At 39.8% G+C, this 20,833-nt stretch overlaps 1 protein-coding gene across 4 annotated transcripts in view; it reads left to right on the top strand.

Annotated features, from left to right (window-relative positions):
* The window catches only part of CREB5 (cAMP responsive element binding protein 5), a 343,687-nt gene extending 323,069 nt beyond the window's left edge, over positions 1-20,618 (top strand). For 2 of the 4 annotated variants that reach the window (XM_046021499.1, XM_046021498.1), the window contains exons 9-10: positions 5,660-5,768; positions 6,627-13,153. In XM_046021499.1, coding sequence (XP_045877455.1) covers positions 5,660-5,768; positions 6,627-6,790 — 273 coding nt within the window. In that variant the 3' untranslated portion in view covers positions 6,791-13,153. Of the gene's footprint in view, positions 1-5,659; positions 5,769-6,286; positions 6,390-6,626; positions 13,154-20,537 lie in introns of those variants that run through there. The other 2 variants (XM_046021501.1, XM_046021502.1) reach the window with 2 other exon arrangements.
* Positions 20,619-20,833: the final 215 nt, after the last annotated feature.

Raw genomic sequence — 20,833 nt, 5'->3', positions numbered from 1 at the left:
CTAGTGTCTTGAATGAAGGAGCCATAAATAGCTAGCTGGCACCTATCAGATGCCCACATGTTTAAATCAGTTTTAACTAAAATGCATCCTTGCAGAAGTATTTCAGCATATTGACTGTGGTGCTGGAGCTTGAAAACAGAAAGAGGTCATAGCAGAGATCCAGGAGAAGTGAAGATGCTGGTCTACCTTGTGATCAGACATGTTCATGACTTGGCATATGCCTCTATGTCACTGCTCTCATAAAACACAGAAGGTAAATTTACCCTTCATGAGACCCAAATCCATTAATTTTTACCACTCTTTAGTACCATCCATGGCTAAGGAAAAGAAGATACTAGAATTCTAGGCCCCAAAAACCCAGGGGAAAAAATTCTATTTGGGCCAGTCAACAGGCACCAGTGTTTTTGGTTGTTAAAGGAGTGCCCAAGGAAGAGACAGTCTCTGATTCAAGACTAAAATCTTTGTGTTTTCCACCACTGCTTTGCTTCAGAGGGACGGAAACCACAGCCATTCCATGTTTTCGGTGATGCTCAGTGCTCCGCATCATGCCGTGTGATGCTGGAGAGGATACGCAGCTTCTGCTACCTTTGAATGACCCTTTCCCTCCTACTGGAACTTTGTCAAAAGAAAAAGGTGTCTCTCTTGAGGCTGGTCCAGTGAGCCAAATTTTAAGTAAACAGAAATGGAAGGTGCTAAGCAAACAAACTCTAGCCAAACGGAATATCCAAGGTCTGGATGGCCAGCTGCCACTTCTGGGTTGTTTTTCAGCACAGAACCTTTTAGCTGGGCTGCAGTGTTTCAGATTGGAAAAAATCAGACCTAAGAAAACAAAAATCAAACTCCCAGACTTCATTTCCTTGTCTCACAACAAATCTATCCCCAAGAGGTCAACACAGGTATAGGAATTGAGGGAAATACTAGAAACCACCTGATCTGACATTTTTGTATAGGGAGAAACTAAGGCCAGGGGTACATGAAGAGTCTTCCCGAAAGTCCAAAGACAGCAGCACATAGTAGGATGAGGACGCAAGCAAGTCTTCTCTTGACCCAACCCACAGCTCTAGGATCTTTCAGTGCAGAGAATTCTTAAACAAAAAGAACCCACGTGCTTTTCTCTCCGACAGCATAGCCAAGATCAGCTCTGAACTCATCATTGACTGATGTGGCACTCAGTGGATTGTTTGTGTGCAGTAGACGATATGGAAATCATCTGGTCACCCATGGAAATAATTGCTTTTCTTTTTTAGTGCAAAGACACATGGCCTAAGTCGCTGCTGAAATTTTAGACACATGAGCCCAGGTTTGGGACTTGGCAAGAGAAGAGGCCAGATGGGAACTGTTGCCTTACAAATTGAAAGTCCTTTGTTTTAGCATGAAACAAACCTGGCCTCAGCTAATCTACAAAAAAGAAAAAAATAAGTGGGGAGGGGCTATATTATGGGGCCCATTTTGACAATTATTTTTTTGGCACAGACTATTGCTTTGCATCAACGGGCATTCTGGGTTTCTCATATTAACGAAATGACATCCCCAAAGCCAAAAACTCCAAATGCAGCTATTAGGGACTTCTTGGAGTACTTGTTTAAAGTATGTTATTATGGTGTTGAATGTCTCTATAGGGGTGCTACTTCATCCCCCAGACAACCTTATGGATTAAAGAACAGATTAATCCAACCACATCTCGCCTCTGACAGTCCCTGTCTCAATGGCTAACTGCTTTAGAGGAGCTAACCCACACGAGGTTCAAAAAGTGAAAAAACTGAAGGGCTGATTTCAATAGGATAATTCATACCTGATTATTAATACTTGTTTTTTGTAAAGTACTTTTATATGAAGACCTAGAACGATTACTATAACCCACGCAGGGGAGTAAAAAAAAAATTTGGTGATTTGCCTCAATTCATCAAGCAAGGTAATTCAGAGTAAGAAAGTGCCTCCGGAAGGCCTGGTTTTTATTTCCCTGCTAGAGCTGTAGGCAAAGTTTTATTTCTTTCATGCATTTTGAAACATTTGCTATCTGGTGGTTCTCTTCCAAAATGAATTCAAGGTGATTCTACTTGTGTTCCCTTGAAAAGGATTTTTATTTAAAATAGAGTCTGGCCTCTCCTGTATCAGTCATTGTGGAGATGTGAAGATGATTATGTGTGTGCACAGCCCACGGTCCCCCCCTCCACTTTCTCTAGGGCAGTGATTCTGGACCTTTCTGAACCCAGAGTCTCCCTTGGGCCGGAGAGGCTCTCTCAACACTATGACCCATACAGGGACGGGAGGTTTTGCGCTACACAGAAAGTGTAGATAGAGCTTTGGAATCTGCCCTGGTAAGATTTGGAAGCACAGAAGGTACTAGAACTGGCTCCCTCAGGAAACGTGAGACTTGAAATACAAGCTTATCTGAGAATACCAAAAGTAGTTAACTAATGAATAAAAAATAAAGATCAAGTCCTTCATTCGATTATTAGGTAGCTAGCTTTCTCCATAGAAGGCAAAACAGAGACAGTCAAAGAATAAATAGCTATGTTGCCGGCAGGAACTAGGCAACTAGTCCCACCATCTTGCTTTAGGTCAGTCTGGTGTGGCCAATGGGGAGGCCAACCCGTGTTTTTCTGAAACCCCTGTTGAGAGCTCTTCTTCCTGCTGGAAGCTGCCCCATGAATTTCTGTTGCTGCTATGGCCATTAGACTTTGATTTCCTCCTTATCAGCATCATAATTACATGTGTATGATTTAAACAGAGGCTGAGGGTTCTTCTTTATGGAGAATACTAATCAGCATTCATTTTCCAACCATAAGATAACTAACAAATATTAACACATTATTTTAAGAAATATGTCCTTATTCACATATATCTTTAAACGATGATCAGTTATCACCGTAGTCTTCAGGTTCCTACACTTTTACAGACCCTCCAACTCGCAGGTTCTCAGTTCCTATACTTAAGAAGGACTAAAGTGCTTTGCTATCCGTAGACAAAAAGTGCCACTCAGGTCATCTATTTTGTATGGGGCTTTGGTTAGAGGCCAAGACACCACATATGCTGTTCATAGCAGTGATTGGTGCTGTTTTATTGTGGCTTCTCATGTAAGCAAAAGCTTTCTTATGAAACAACTTGGGGTGTGCCAAGTACTGTAGGCAGTTAGCTCCTTGTGATTGTAGAAGCCCAAAGAACGGAATTGAACATGTTTTTTTAAGGAAGGGGCCTTGAACACTTTGTGCTTGGGAAATCGAACAATGCCTAGAAAAGGTGGGACGGAGCAGGACATAGCTGGGGAAGAAACGGAGACTAAAATCGACCTCTCCAAGATGGCTGCCAGGTGCGGATTTTTTTTTTTCTAAAGTGTAAGAAAGCAAGAGAATCTTGTTTTATTTTATATACTTTACTTATTTGTTGTTTCCTAAGTTACAGAAGATTATGGGAGGATTTAGTAAAAATTGGAGCTTGACTCCATTCTCTAAGAACGATTGTCTGCATTATCTGCAGCAGAGATTAGGGTGCAGTTGTCTCAGTGGTTGTGATTCTAGAAAAGTACTGTATCTATAATGTAAATGCAAATAATATGACATTTCATTTTGAGGCCAAAAAAAAAATATATCTATATATATGTTATGTTATATATATATATGTTTTCTTTTTCTCCACTTTCATTTTAGTTTTGCTTATTTTGTTTTAAAGCTTTATTTATTTATTTGCCAGAGCGAGAACAAGCGAGCATGAGCAAGGGAAGGGGCAGAGGGAGAAGCAGGCTTCCCGCTGAGCAGGGAGCCTGATGCAGGATTTGATCCCAGGACTCTGGGATCAGATCTGAGCCAAATGCAGACACTTAACAACTGAGCCACCCAGGAGTCCCTGTTTTTTTTTAACCAGGGGTTGCCTTCTATTTAACAGTCTAAAATAACTTTCCTTTTTACACATGCCATTTTAAGCAGAGAGAATCTGGGAAAAGCAAGCAAGGCTGTCTGAATTTAAATGGGCATGAAATCAAAGAGGAAAAAACTGATATTTAAGGCTACAATAAGTTGTCTTATAAATAAAGTTGTCACACTGACCCCAGAATTGACAAGGGTCAGTTTTGGTTTCGATAGGGCCCCTTACCGATCACACTCCTTTAGAGGTGGGAGATGCAATTCACCCTCCTGAATGTTTTTGGATTAAGAGCAATTAAGTGATTTATATGTCATTAATGCTAATTTCTCTGATAGGCATTTTTATTTTGTAAAATTTGGAGAAGAGAAAAGCTTTCCTAGATTAGGTTCTTACTCTTTTGTTATTTATGTTACTCAACATTTGATTATATTTTGCAAATGAATTTAGAAATGTGGGGTAACCTTTAAAACAAGTTTCAAAAAAATTTTTTAATTAACTTTTAGAATCCCAGACTTACTTTTTTAGGTGATAAATACATGCCTAAAAAAGCCAAGCTCATAATAAAAGTGTAGATACAACTTAATGACAGCAATGTTAAAACACCCTTTTTTGTGTGCATGTTTTTTTTAAGTCTCCCACATGTGGAGTACAATGTCTGGAAGCCACAAATGAACATTGGCCAGAGAGAGGGTAATATTTATCACAACTATAAATTTATGGGTTGTTTGAGATAGTGCTATGTTTACAGTTTACTTTTATCAAGTGGAAGCACCTTAGAACCAACCAATCTATTCTACATTTGTATTTGTAGACAGTGGTGCCAAGTACATTATTCTACAAAGCTATGAATCGGTCTTTGTGAATTACTACATAAAGTGGAGATTCAAGGCACTTATCTAAGTAAATAAGAAACACACACACACACAATCCACAACACCCTGTTATTGATGGTGGAAAAAGTTTATAGACTGAAATTAGCCAAACTAGTTAATGAACCTAATTTAATCATAGCCAAAACTTCATTGGCCCTCGCCTTCCAGGGCTGACCTCATCCACCAGTAGAGGATCAACATTTGTTCCATGTGCTTCCATGCCTTCTACTAAGCAGATGTCAGGCAGGGATGTGCTCTGTTGAATTATAGCCCATTTGACAATTCTTTTGGGAAATCTGATGGTAGATGGGTTGGCTTATTCTGAAGACATTTCAGTCTGAAGCCACTAATTCTGCCACTCGGTGCTCCTCAATGCATGTGCAACATTCACTTTCTTCACATATTGAATGTCAACCTGAGCTTATCAGTGTGAAGATGATTATTATGAATAGCTAAATTCAGTGATTGCTCAGTATGGGCTAGGCTATGTTCTCAGCATTTTATATCTATTGTCTCATTCAGTCCTTACAACAACTCAAAGAACTTTATTCTGGTTTGATCCCCAATTATAAACAAGGTCTCTGAAATTCATTTGGCTTACGTTTCCTGCCTAGACTCACCCAGTAAGTGTCAAGTGAAGATTCCCACCTAAGTCACCTCGCTCCAGAGTCCATCACCTAAAGGGTATGCTCTGGACTTTTAATAGGATTCAGCTCTTGAGTTAAAATCTGGTCTTTTCAATAAGTCCCTGATAAATGTGAGGACCAAATTAAAAAGAAGTTACACATTTTCAGGTGAATCCCATTAAATATAATCCTTAATGTCTTTCAGACACAACAGAAAAGTTTGCCAATATCACTGTTGAAAGTGCATGGAGACTGGTATTCTCTGGTCCTTTCAAACATTTTTGATATGTCTCTTTCCAGAATGAAGTGTCCATGTTGAAAAATGAGGTGGCACAGCTGAAACAGTTGTTGTTAACGCATAAAGACTGTCCAATAACAGCCATGCAGAAAGAATCACAAGGATATCTAAGTAAGTCATTGACTTTTCTTCTTTTCTTAGTGTCCAATTTTTTTGCCACTAATTTTGCATTGGATTTTATTGAAAGAGCAAAAGTAAAGTGTAGATTGCACCAGGGGGATCCCTCTTTTCTGACCCCCTCCCCATGCCCACCACCTCCCAATACTTTCTGGCTAGAATTTCCCTGGCATTTCACATTGTAAAATCCTATCGAATTCCAGTTCCACAGCCAGCAGGAAAATAGCTTGCGGGAGCCCAACTACCGGTGGGCTAGCCGTCTTCCAGAGAAATCCAGGGGCTGGGTAGAGGCCTTGGGGGAATCACATCCAATGCCTTAAGGTATGCTGCCTCTTATTCACTGGGCTGAAAAGCTTGGTCTTAGTTTTCTAATAAGTAAAGTGAATCCCTTTCTCTAGACCCCAGTTTCTGCATCTGGAATGTCAATAAGTTAAATGCTAGCTGAGTGGGGGATGGTGGGAGGAGCAGGGATTCATGGCTGAAGGTCAATTTATTTTCAAATAATTTTTTAGATTGAGCAACACAGATTCTCCCACCACATGTGAGTATTTTTCCACATTTGATATATGGATGGCTATTTGAAGATACAAACATGGGGAAGTTTACATCCCAAGACTCGAACACATGAAATCATGTTGCTGGTATAGAAAGCATGGCTTTGCTTGTAGCTATAAAGTGGGAAGGCATAGCTTTTGACTACAGTTTAAAATAAAGTTTTGAAATTAACGTCCAGGAGCAAATGTGTGAAACTCTTCTATCTCTAGTAAATGCGTAGTAATGTCTCCCTGAGTAGCCCACAGGTCCACCCAAGAAGAGCTATATTGGTGTGTGTGTGTGTGTGCTTTCTTCTAGGTCCAGAGAGCAGCCCTCCTGCCAGTCCCGTCCCAGCTTGCTCTCAGCAGCAGGTCATCCAACACAATACCATCACCACTTCCTCCGCGGTGAGCGAGGTGGTGGGAAGCTCCACCCTCAGTCAGCTTACCACTCATAGAACAGACCTGAATCCCATCCTTTAAAATCTGCCAGTGGGTCAGACCTTGCCTCCAAGAAGAGCTGTCGCATATCATGCGTCCTTTCTTTTAAGGGCATTTTTAGAATTAACTCAAACCTGGAAGACTCCTCAGCCCTTCAGAGACTGGCTTTCATTTTTATAGTTATTATGGAAATGTTGTCTTTTATACTTAGTTATATAAGAAAAAAAGGGAGTTATGCAATTAATTAATCTATCAGCTTGGGAAATGCTTTGGTGCTTTTCTCCAATTTTCTGGTACCAGTTAACTTGTTTATAAACTGAACTCTTTCTGTATATAGACACGGTTTCATTCTTATCAGTCCAACCCTTTGCCTGAAACATCGAACCTTGTTAAACCGCAGCTTTTAGCCAAAATGAGGCATAACCTAGATGTCACGTAAACGGATGCGAGGTAACTGGGTGGTGAGTCTATGACATTGTAACACACATCGAGTTTGTGCCGTGATGTTGCCAGAATTCCGGATAAACACAGAGCCTTTTCCATAATTTTGTCTCTTCCTATAAAAAATCACAAGACCCACTGATGTCCAAATAAAGCCGCCAAGCATCTCACCCCCCTCCACCTCCTCCCCTTGAATTATCCTCTGATTTCCTCCAATCTTCCTTTCCATTTCCACTTTTTCCCAGGGAACCTGTGAACTCTTCATTTTAACTTTCTGCTGTTTTGTTTCCCCCTTTAGAATTGCACGTAAAGAAGAAAATAATGCTTAAAGAGAAAAAAAAAAGCAAATCTCAAAAACATGGATCTAGCCATTGCTTTCCTTGCCCATGACCCACAGCTGGTGTTCATTCACCTCTTGCTTTTTACAAAATAGTAAGGAGGAGATGTTTAATGTGCCTGATTTAATGTTTTTAATCATCAGAGCAAATAAAAGGTGGCTTAGCCATAGGTGAGGCACAGTTGAATGCCAGCTGTGGAGACACCAGGGAAGGGAGCCTTGTAAGCCTCGATTGTGAAGGTCCAGATTATGATGCAGGTTATAACATCACACCCTTGAATTACAACGGGTTTATATGGCCTGTCTATAAGGTTGAAAATCCTTATACTATATAATAATTCAGAAGGGCTCTATTCACTACACATATTACATTGTTCAATCATCAACTGCTAATAGACTAAGATTTATTATTATTTTTTCTCTTAAGCCTATGGAACTGGCTTTGCTGTTCTGGTGGGTGAAAGTAGACGTACCACTGGAGGAACAAAGAAAAAGAGAAAACCTAATGTTTCCATAGGGGTGCTTTCAGCCCTCCCAGAACAGCCAAAGCCTTCTTTGGCTGCTGAAAGAATCCCATGGATGTGGCTACTCCATTCTTCCGAATAATTCTGATTTATATTTCCAACAACTTTCATTGACTTGCCTATTATGGAAAGTAGATAGTCCCGAACCACAGTTGTGCCTCCTTGAAACAAGCCATTCTACTGTGTCAATGTTTTAATATCACATCTCACAAGTAACAGGGACTAATGTTTCCCTCTAGCCGTCTAGACAGGTGCTGGTGTTTCATCTCCATTTGAATGCTTGACCTCCTAACACGAGAGAGTGTGTGTATGTGTGTGTATGTGCACACGTGTGCACATGTGTGTATGTGTGTTCATGGGATTTAAAATAATATTATTTTACAAAAGGTGTAGCTTTTATAAGCGTTCGGGAAAGGGAAAGACATGTATGGGTGTGTGTCTATGTGTTTATCTCTCACTATAGCATAAGAATCTATTTTGCAGAAAAAAAATATGAGGGTCATGAAGCATGATTTGTACAACTAGTTTCAGTTTTATTGAAAAACTTACTTTTCAAATCAGTATTTATCAGCAATTTTTTTTTAATGTATGCAGTGCTTTCAAAAGAAAGTTTGAGTGTCCAGAGAAACTCATGACTGGCTGTGTGATCTAGAAATCCAAACAAAAGCAAAAAGAAAACAAACACACACACACAAACAAAAAAAAAAATTTTTAAAGGAAAAAATGCAAAGGATTTTCTATTATATTTTAGACAAACATATCTTTTTTTAAGTATTTTAAATACTGAATCCGTAGTTGTTTTATTTCGCATCCCAGCAGTAACAGCTGAACCGTTGAACCTAACTGGCTTCCTAAGAAATATTTAAGATATATCTTTATTCTGATATTAAATTTATTTTTTTTCAAAACTCCTTTCTAGGACCATGTATGTGTCTCTCTAAAAAAGAAAAAGAACTCATTGAAATGTTTGCTTGGGTTTTAAATTTTTTATGTTTTTATTTTTTGCTTTAAGTAAACAAAAACTTTTCTTTCTTTACTGCATGCATAGCACTTAATGAAATGGATTTTTAAAAAATCCACGGGTAATATCAGAATGTTCAGGGAATGGGCTGTCACTAAAATTATGGTTTACTTTACTTCTGTTCCACCTCTTGATTGAATATTTAGTTGTTAAGCTGAAAGCCTCTGTAGTGAAGAACTTGCTTGAGTTTTCTTAATTCAGCAACTTGACAGTTTGACTGATGTGCATTATATAGAGCTCAATTATGTCTGTTTTTTATGCTAAGTAGGCAAACCAACCACACACACACACACACACACACACACACACACATTAGCAAACGGCCCTCAATGTACAATTAGAATAAACTGTCTTCTTGTTATATTTAGAGCCTTTAGGTATGTTCATTAGCAGTGTGGAAAGACAGTAAAATGGAAGATGCCAGCTCATTGTCAGAGTGTCTTGAAACCCTGAACAGAGAGGCTTGTTGGTCAAATCCACACTCAGCTTATCAATATTAAGTACTTCACTGGAAGGTCCAGCCTTCACCAGACCATGGAACAATCAGTCTGCCTGAAAAACCCCTCTGTGCCCTCCATTTTTTGCCAATCTTGGAAAACGTCTTTTTTTCTGCCCCATTCTCCTCTCCCATTCAATTCCTGGGTCATCCGCCTATATCTTCCCCGAGCCGGTGTAATGACCTTCAGAGCACCCATCCTAAGGAAGGAAGGGCCCTGCAACACTGCCTCTCCTCATTCGTGTGTGGGTTTTTTTTTATTGGCAGCATCTGCCTTTGAAGTCACTGCCAGCCTACCTGGAAATTTCTACAGTGCTCCCCTTGCCTTCTGTGATGGGACTTGACTTAAGTACCCCGATGGCATTTTTACCAGGGGATCCTAAATTGAAGCGTTCACATTGTATTTCTTCTTAAGACATTTCCCAACATATGACGCCGGGACAGGTGGAGTAAATCCTAACTAAGGATGAACGTACTCATTTTAAAGTCTGTCTTAAGCTGATGTTTTCCCTTTACACCCCCATTCACCCCTCCCTACCTCCATGTTAGTGTGCGCGAGTGCCAGTGTTCACATGGCCCGTGGGAGATGGCAGTTTCTGCGGTGTCACTGAATGAATGGTGATAATTTGGGTGACTCACTTGGAGCAAAGGCTCTTTGGAGCCTAGCTGGTCAAAGAAATCAAATGCAGCACCGTTCTGAACAGAGGGGTGTCAGTGATGGATGTTCAGGGAGTTGGGTCGCTGCTACGTCAATTTTAGTGTGTCAGTTGAGTTTGCCATTAAAATCTGAAACCAGCTGCGGTCAAAGACCAGCCTTTGGCTGAGGAGTTTTAAGCATCAGTAACTGCTATCAAACTAGCCATCCAGTTAGGATAGAATGTGCTTCTTTTTGGTTAATAAACACCATCGAAGAAAATATATTTGTATGTATGTGTGTATACAGTGGAATTCAAGGACCAAAGCAAAATTTGAACAGGAATCTATTAATTTAGAATTTTATAAGATATTTATTAATAAATGTTATTTTGAAACATTCCATTTGAACAGTATTCTTCTGTAGGATCTACTTGTTTTTAAAGTATTAGTTCATAATAAACTACTCTAGTTATGCATATCTTCATTTTTCAGGGTTTCAAATGGCTATTCTCCATCCTATGGTGGAAGTATTTTGCTTAGATCTCTGTGCATAGAAATTTCAAGGATTTTTATTGCTCTGTGAGTTATTTTTTAATCTATGTTCTGAACGTTTTTTTAAAACATTCTTTTCTTTTTCTTTTTTTTTAATTTTTAAAGTAAGCTCTTTCCTTTGGGAAGCAGAGTTTGGCTAAAGGGAATCAGTAACTATAACTGGAACAGCTTTCTTATAAAAGTGTAGGAACAACTTCATCTCTGCTTCTCTCCACCCCACCCCGATTTCCTAGAATGCCTTGCACTATTCAGCTTCCTTAGTGCTCTCTTTGTCCAGTCCCAAACAATGTGCCGTAGCTTTAAGCCATTCAAGTTCCATTATGCAGTATATCTGAGAAGGAAAAGGAAACAACCCATTTAAATTTGAATAAAACTGTGCCTATGCGAACAGTAGCAATTTAGAGTCTCTCTTCTGCTTTTAAAATAATTTATATTTTAAAATTGCACTTTAGCTTTTCAATCCCTGTTTCTCTGGTTCTTTCTCAAAGACCCTCCCTTTCCTCAGACTTGCCTTCTGCTCTCCTCTTTCCAACTCCCCACCCTTCCCCTCAGGCTCTGAGCTGCATCATTTAAAATACTTTACAGACTATTTGCACCAGGTACATGTGCGTGCGTTCCTTAGTATCCTAGCAAAGACATGTTCCTCATGTCAGCCTAGATAAAGCCTGCTACAAGAAAACCAAGGAGAAGAGCCAGTTTATACTCTTTAACCCTTTATTCATAGCATGTTTAAAAAAGATGTTATATTATGCAACAGATGTGAGGCAGCAGCTAAGCTATACTTAAGAATTTTCTATCTCATCCTCCAAACCAAAGTGTCCTGAATGAGCCAGGAGACTTACTCTTTTGTGCACCATGGTGCATGTGGACTGTGGTCCCAGCCGTGGTCTCTCTGAGGCTGCGGAAGCAGTAGTGGCCCTGTCTATTTCATTCCTGGGTCTCAAAAATACAATGTTGCCTTGTGACATAATTAGGGACAGCACCTGTGTTTTACAATGATAGCTGAGAAAGGACAAGAAGACACTGAGCAATAAACTTACCAGTAGAATTCAATACCAAAACAAAGAAATGAAAACAAAAACAAAAACCCTAACTCATGATGTTGTGAAAGTGAAAAAGTGTATGTCCGCTCAAAATATTTTACTATTTCTTGTGGAGTTTTTCAGTGATGTAATGCTTATAGCCAAATTGCTTAAAGAGTGTTTATATATTTTTTTCCTTATAAATTGTCTATTTTTTAAAAAAAAGAAACTATTTACCACAAGTTGAAGAGGGGTGTAAGGCCAAATTGCCAGCATTTGTTAAATGATTAATCTTCTTAAGTGGCACTCTGATACGTTTCCAAGCTTATCATCAGAGGGAATCAGTAACGATCAGCTCTTGTATTTCAACCAACTTATAATATGTAGCTCATTAGAAATCAGGATTTAGAAAGCTCTTCATAAGCCATTTAGAATTTCCTACCTTGAGTTTCATATTATAGAACTTTCTAGGATTTTTTGAAAAAGAGAATTATTTTAGCCTCAGGACTGAGAATGTGGAATCTCAATAAATTAGCTTTAAGTATATTGTTAAAATCTTATGCACAATAAGCTCATTAGACTCTAGTTGGCTCCTTTAGAATACCAATGCCATTGACAGGAGATAATGGGAGGTATCAGCCGTGCTGCAGTGGAGGGAGCTTCAGAGAAGGGGTCCTTCCCAACCAGCCAGCCAGTGAAAGAGAAGACCTACTCACCCTCTTTCCTTCTACATTCTGCTAAACACACCTGCCTCAGAGAGAGGAGTTCTGCGTTTTGAGGTTTGGCTTAGAGAAATGGTAAGCTTGAAATCTTCTCCCTGGAGAGGACCTGGGGTTTAGGATCTTCTGAAAAGGCCCAGAATAATGGCTCTGTTCAAACACAACGTTCTAGGACAATTGGAATATAAATATTATCCAAAACTAGAACTTTAAAAAAAAAAAAAAGTTTAGCCTTGTGGAAAATAAGTGCTAACTAAGGAAGTCCCTCCCCCCCAAAAAAGGTGCTGTCACTTTAAGTTCTGGACTGGGGGCGGGGGTTGTTTGTAATTGTAAACAGCAAAGCATTTATGTTTGTCTGTCTATTTGTAAAGCAACCACCTTCCTTACTGGAAGGAGAAAAAAAAAATTGGGAGTACATACATGTAAATACTTGCTACAGCATTTAATATGTTCAATTTTATGTTAAGCTTTTTGTTGCATCGTGGACACATTTATTGTTACCAATGGACAATGAGTTCATGAAGACTGTTCAACTAGGTCAGATTTTACATCTCTTTTGAGCAAGAGGAGACAAGATTTTGTGCATTTGTACAAATGTTAATAATATCACTGCAATTCCAATATAATAAAGCACTCAAATGCAAATAATACATGTAACTTTTGTATGATGAAATTTGGGTTTGGGGATAATGGTATCTGTTCTGCACATGGTCTCGTTCCTGCCTTGTAAATCAAGGCTTGGTCTCTCAGGGTCATGATTCTCTAGGGACAGAAGGAGGTGAGATTTTCTCCTTCCTAGACCACCACCGTGCTCCCACTGCCTCCTCCATCCAACTTCCCAGATGAGGCCACCAGTCTAACACATTCATAGTGGGTTGGCCACACAACTAAACTTTGTTTTGGGGCCAACAGATTTTAGCAGTCAAGAAGAAAAGCCAGCTTAAGTTCATGTTCAAGATGTCTAGGAGATAAAAAACACATGCTGGCCACTCAAGTAAGTAATCAAATCCTGGAGTTCTCTCCTTGGCTTCCAGAGAAGTCCTAACTAAGGTCTTAGCCCCTTTAGGCACTCGAGATAACTCCCTCCCTTCCTTCCCCTTCTACTTTCTTTCCCTCTGCTTCTTTCACTAAATGTTTTAGTCACTCTTCTCTTTCCCTTACATTCAATGTCTGATCCATCAGCATGGCCAGAATTGAACCACCACGGATCTCTGACTTTACTATTATAGCTTTGTCCAAATTACCAACACCTCTCACCTGGATTATTGCAACACTCTCCTAACTGGCAGCCAGAGGAAACCTTTGAAAAGGGAAATCAGACTGTGTCCCACCACTGCTCAAAACCCTATAAGGACTTCACCCCTGGTTCAAAGCAAAAACCAATTTCCTTACTCTGGAGTCTGTAAAGGCCCTCTGTGACCTGCCCGCTCATTAATTCCCTGAGTCCATCTCCTCCCATTTTCCTCCCGGACCCGTCACCTCTCCAGCTCCACTGGTATGCCCGAGATTCCTCAAACATTCCCTCTACCCAGAATATTTTTCTCCCAAATGTGAGCATCACTTCTTCACCTCCCTCCCAACTCTTTAAGCCTTTCCTGACCATCCTATATAAAATTACTCCACCTTTAATACTCGTTCTCACCTGCCTAGCATAGACTTTATTTTCTATAGCATTTACCAATATCTAACATAATTTTTATTTTTTTTAATTGCTGTTATTTTTTTTAATTGTCTGTCTCCTTTAAGTAGAATGTAAGCCCCACAAGAGCAAGGGCATTTTCTGTTTCGTTCATCCTTATGACCCAAGATCTAGAACACAACACAATGGGCCCACAAAAAACATTTGGGGAATGGATAAGCTTCTGTTTCCTTTCTGTCTTCTTTCTTGATCTCCAAACACTCTAACCCAACCACCTGGTCCTGTGACCGCAACAGTCATATTTTAAAATCAAGTACCAGGATGTGTCATCTGACACATAGCCCGACAGGATATTTGAAATTGGGACAGAAACAACAATTTGGGTGGAGAAGATGACTGCTGTTCTAATGGTAATCCCATCTGTTACATTTACATTAGACCACTCACTACACTCATAGTTCCCAAGAGAGTCTTTCTAATGCCCATCCCACACTCATTTGCAATTTCAAAGCCATTACTATTGGTTAAAAAAAATTGTTATGATCCCACATTTATACTTTGAAGATAGGCAGCTCTAATCTCCATTCTGTTTCATCCCTTTGTCTCTGGAGCTTCATAATGTCCTTTTATCTTCTACTCGTTATTGTGGTCAGTTATTGGTTGGTCCTGGATCACATTTTAATTTTGCATTACATATTTTCTTATCCAACAAAAACAGTGTTTTATCAACACAACCTGCTTTGTGGTTTGGAACCTAAGTATCTTCGCTATGAGATCATAAAACTCCGAAGCACAATGAGCCCCCTTTTCAAAGTAATTGAAAACAAGACACTTTGTGAGATCTGTTCCCATGGCAGTAATGCTGATTTTATCAAAACAGGCGTGAAAATTAGGCCTCAAAAGAGAAGAAACAATATATTGATTTTTAAAATATAGAGTCTGGCTTTAGGCTTGCACACTTTAGAAGCTACATCTTTTGGCAACTATAGATGGTTTTTCAAAATGACTGAAAGGATGGATCAATTATCTCATCTAAAAAATAGTAGCAGGGCACCTGGGTGGCTCAGTGGGTTAACCCTCTGCCTTTGGTTCAGGTCATGATCTCAGGGTCCTGGGATTGAGCCCCGCATTATGTTCTCTGCTCAGTGGGGAGCCTGCTTCCTCCTCTTTCTCTGTCTGCCTCTCTGCCTACTTGTGATTTCTCTCTCTGTATCAAATAAATAAAATCTTTTTTAAAATAATTAAAAATTAAAATAGCAGCTAATAGACCTAGAAAAACAATAATAATAATATTGAAAATGGTCGTATTTAAACCTGGAAAGTAATTCATAAATCTTTTAGTAACCACTAAGTTTCATTCTATATGTTGTCAAGTACTGTGTCTTTGCTTATATCATATTTCCTTGTACCGACTGGAAACCGAATCACAGCATTGTCAGCAATCTTCCATAAATCAACATAGACCAAATGGGCTTATTTATAAAAGGTCCCCTATAAGTCACTTGCACTTCCCAGAAAGAGAGCTGCCTACGTGTTTTTTTAAATGAATAAAAAAGGAAGATCCTACATTCACAACACATTTAATTTCTTCATATCAGCAAGAAAACAGTTCTGAGTATCTGAGCATGACTGTATACACACAGGATAAATCTGTGATCTACTATTACTACATCTGCATTATCTTAAATGAGCACTCTTCTGTTAAGTTGGCTTGCTGACATTGATCAATCTTAGAGTGAATTTGCTTAAAGAAAGAGAAACTCTGCCAAGGAGGCTTGAGTGAAGCTGGACTTCTTCTAAGGATGTAAGAGGTCGCTCATGGAGCCCAACCAAGGTACTGCAGCAACTATCCCAACAAGTCTGGAAAGTCATTAAATAGCTCATCTCTCTGGCTTGTCTGTCTCTCTTGGGGCTGTATCATTCCTCATTCTGTTCTGTGTCTGCTTCTCTCTCTCTCCCCCTCCCTTTCTCTCCATCTCTGCAAACTGGTGTGTGTACTCACTTAACTTGTTTCCATGTGGGCCCATCATTTCTGCTCCAAAATGACAGCCTCAGCCTCCAGTGTATCTTTGGTTTTCTAGTTCAAACACCAACATCAACTCAGTCTCTATCTTTCTACTCTAATTTCCCGGAAGAGAGCATCTCATTGACTGGATTGGGTCAGGCATTTAATCCTAGCACAATCAACTGTGTCTAGGAAAGCGGGGCTGCATGCTTTGAAAGCTCCTACTTCCAGGGGCAGAACTGGATTTCCAAAAGGGGACTGAGGAGAAAATGATAATGGGAAATGCTAAAGGGAAATCATTGTTCTGTCTCAAACAACTTGTAGAAATTTAGTCACTTACCCTTAAAACATACCAAGAGAAAAAAGTACAGAGACGAGATTAATGTGAAGATGGGCACAGAGCAGATGTTAAGAAATGTTTGTTGAATGAATGAATGGTTAATGAGTTATCGTTTTATTGAAAGCTTGGAATTGAAACAAATAGAGTATCCACTAGCGATTAAGCAGAAGTAATTTTATCAAGCTAAAAAATTTTCTGGATATTATGGCTCAGTTGGTATAAAAACTGACAATCAAAAAGAGTGAGAATGATTTTAGTTTGTCATGTTTACCAGGATTTCCCATTCTCTTGCTTTGAGCTGACTAATTATACTTACACTTTCCAAGAAAGACTATTGCTATATATATATTTTTAATATATAATCTCCATACCTGATTCCAGTGTCTTTGTGTTTGTAAGGATGTCAGCATGTCTCCAAGGTGAGGTTAAGAAACACTCTCATCGGGGCACCTGGATGGCTCAGTGGGTTAAGCCTCTGCCACCAGCTTAGGTCATGATCTCAGACTCTCTACTCTGCAGGGAGTTTGCTTCCTCCTCCCCCTTGCCTGCCTTTCTGCCTACTTGTGATCTCTGTCAAATAAAAAAATAAAATCTTAAAAAAAAAAAAAAGAAAGAAAGAAACACTCTTCTCTTAAAACTCCCTCAGGTTAGGGGCGCCTAGTTGGCTCAGTGGGTTAAGCCTCTGCCTTCAGCTCAGGTCATGGTCTCAGGCTCCTGGGATCGAGCCCAGAATCCCAGGAGCATTGGGCTCTCTGCTAAGCAGGGAGCCTCTCTCTCTGCCTGCCTCTCTGCCTACTTGTGATCTCTCTCTGTCAAATAAATAAATAAAATCTTAAAAAAAAAAAAAAATCTCCCTCAGGTTCTATGATAACGAAGCCTTTATGACAAGGAAACGGGACAGTTTTTATCAATAAGCCTCCAAGAAAGCAAGAGAATTGCTACAAAGAAGACTAGAACAAGAGCTTAAAAGAATATAACAACCTGGAGTCAGAATTAATAGTTCTTCATTTTAATACCAAATTGCCCATTGCTTTCCTACATGACCTTAAACAAACACAGATTTCTGTTCCTTACTTATCTCCTTTGTCAGTATAAACGCACATGGAGTAAAGTAGGAATTATTTCTGTGGTGTCTACCTACAGAATTCAGCCTAATACCACAACCACACATTTCTCTGGAAATTTCTCTTCCCCCTCTCTATTATCTGACTCCTCCAGGATATTCCATGGCTCAGCCCTCTGGCCATAGCCTCTTAGTGCAATACTCTGCCCCTAACTTCCAATGTAACAGTGAGCCCCAGCAACGAGATACTTAGATGGGAGACCTAGAGAGTCAGTCTCTCCTTTCTCTCTCTCTCTGGTAGCTTAGAATAAAAAATATGCAAAAATTTAGGAGCTACCAGGATCCAAGTTTCTGCCAGGTAAGGGAATGAACTCTAGAGCAAGAGAGAAATAAAACCAAAGGAGCAGAAGCAAGAGGCAGAAAGAGAGTTCTGGAAATGGTTGTTTCTTAATGGTTCACTGCAAACATGCCCCTCCTCCCAGCATGGTCTTACTGTCAGATAGCTCCAGGTCCGTCTATAAATCTTTTCTTTTGCTTGAGCTAGTTCGGGGGAGGGTTTCTTGGAAGCAATAAAGGTCTAGTTAACGCTCTATTCCTAAAGCTACCATGAGAAACCACTTGAAGGACTTCTTCAGCTTTTTGAGTGTCTACCATACTGATGGAGGAAAGGAGATGACACGTCCCCAGCCAATCCAAGCAGATGCAGCTCATTCTCATTCCACACACGAGGACATTATGATATTTGAATATGTGTTGGAGGTGGCTCCCTAGACCTACAAGCTATATATGTATTGAAGGACATCCATACTATTTTTCTGCTTAAGGAAAATCTGCAAAGCTAGCATTGTATTTGCCTAGAAATGGAACTGTTATAAATACTTTAATGAATGGATAAAGAACTCTAATGTCTTTCATTCCCCATATGTCCTAAGGTACATAATAAGATGTTTGTGTAAGTAATACTTATGACTGCAAATAATGGACAACTTGACTTTCAGTGGCTGAAACAAATAGGGGTTTACTTTTCTTACATAATAGGAATTCTAGAGATAGGACTCTTGGCACTGATCTGGAAATCAAATGATGTCAGCCCCAATAGCTCTACAATAGTCTTGACCTCTCCATGCCTCTTACCGCCTGGTTACAAGATGGCTGTTGATACTCTAGAGCACATCTCCAGTCAAGGTAGAAAGAAGGCAGAATGATCAATACCAGGCACACTCCCTATTGTCCTTTTTTATTTGGAAAACAAAAACTATCCCAGGACCCCTCTTCCCCTGGTCAACCCATATTTACACTAGCTAATATTAGGTCATCTGGCCACTCCTAGCTTTAAAAGAGCCATGATAGTGAGAAATAGGACCATCATGCCTTCTTAGAGCCAAGCTTCCCAACTAGTATGCTGTGTTGCATAAGGCCTCTGGGTTACAGGTCAGCCACAGTAAACGGATCCATCTCCTGGTGTAGCAGGGCCTTCTGGCTGGTTGTCTCTGGCTTCAAACATGATTTTCCAGAACACCTTGCAGGATGGCCTGAGAGAGTGGTGTCCAATGACATACCCCATACTCCCTTCAGGTGGTGAGCACAGGAAGTAGCATTTGGCTTTTGCTGACCATGTGCTGAGCTTGGCTACGGAGTCAGGCACTGGAGCAGCGGGCACAGAATCCACAGTGGTGTGCAGGGACAAGTGGTCTTGGGGCCTGCCGGAGAGGGTTCGAGAGTAGGTGTTCAAGGAAACTGCAGAGCCTCAGTTGTGATTGGGAATCAGGGAAGTCAAACAGGGGCTCCTAGTAGGACCAAGTCTGGTTGACTACTCCCGATTTCAGCCTTCCCCTGCATCAGAAACTTCGATCCATGTGCAGTTGCTGTACCATTTTAGTAACAGCCAACCTATGTGAGGCCAAGTGTGTGGTTTGAGGAAGCAACACATTGTGTTTCAGTAGTTTCCAGTTCACAGAGCGCTCTCGCACATTCCCATTTACATGTTCTGCAAATCACAGCTTCATCATGATTCTTAGATCCTTGGTATGAGAAGTTTGGATTTAGAATACATTCACATTATTACAGAAAACTTTAACATTGTATCTGTCAAAAGAATGTTAGACTTCAAAAAAGTCATTTCAGCTGTTACAAATTTTGAATTGCTATAAATGTGGTTCTAGTTTTTTTTTTAGTCACCAATTTGAATAAGCAAAATTGTGATGACTTTCATGAATTTGAAGAGATTGTCCAAAAAAAAAAAAAACAAAACAAAACAAAAACCCCACTGGAGATTGTCCAAAAAACAAAAAAAAATGGGGTTGAAAACCCCATTTCAACCCTGAAATCTGATTATTAAAATTTAGGTTTGTGGATGCAAGCTTGAGTTTCTCATTTAAAAAAAAAAAAAAACTGGAAAATATTTTATTTAGAAGTTTTATCTAAATTTAATAATTCATTTCTTTGTAAATATTTTTTATTTTTCTTATCATAATTATATAATATACACAGAAAGTGTAATAGATTTGTTTTCTCCAAGCCCCATACTGATTCCTCCAAATCCCCTCCAGGTTAGCACAGAGAACTGTGCAAATTTAATCATTTTCCACGTGTCAAGTCATGAAAAATGTTTGGAGGCACAGGCCTCCAATGGATGGATGGACCTACCATCCATTCCCAGGGGTGGACATGACACCATCCTAAAGGCAGTGAGGTCCTTTTTTGCAAAGACAAGGAGAATGAATGGCAGCTGGGCAGCCACCAAGCATCCGCCACAGTGCTTCTAAGTTTCCATTGTATTCATTTCAGGGCATTGAGTAATTATGTGCTTATTTCCATAGCTCTCATTTAAAGGTATGCTAAGACTTGGCCCCCAGTACAAAGTAATTAAGTGAAGCTTCTCCATGCACAGCTCCTTTCTCCAGATGCCTTGCGGTATGGTTCAATTACCTTAATAACAACATTACGGAATAACTCCATTTTGAACAGATTTTTTTTTTCTTTTTTTTTTGCCAGGCATAAGCCAAGCCAAGCATTCTAGCTGAATTGGGATGGCCACACCGTTTGGTGGTGTTCTCTTGCCATCTCCCAGCCTCTGAGAACAAAGAGTTTCGAGAGGAAAATTCCTGGTGCAAAACCCATCTGCATCTCATGGGGGGAACTGAGTCTGCCTTGATCCCCTTAAATTCTGTATTATCTCTGGCTCTCCTTCTCACTTTCCTACCTGCGATTTAATTAGCTACACATTTATTTAGCACTTATGCTGTGCTAGTGATGAGGGAGCGGAAGACAAGCTGAGGACAAAGCAGATG

This window comes from Meles meles, chromosome 10 (assembly GCF_922984935.1).
Source record: "Meles meles chromosome 10, mMelMel3.1 paternal haplotype, whole genome shotgun sequence".
Classification (NCBI taxonomy): Eukaryota; Metazoa; Chordata; class Mammalia; order Carnivora; family Mustelidae; genus Meles; species Meles meles.
Note: the sequence above shows the minus strand (reverse complement) of the source record. Positions and strands in the feature narration are given on the sequence as shown.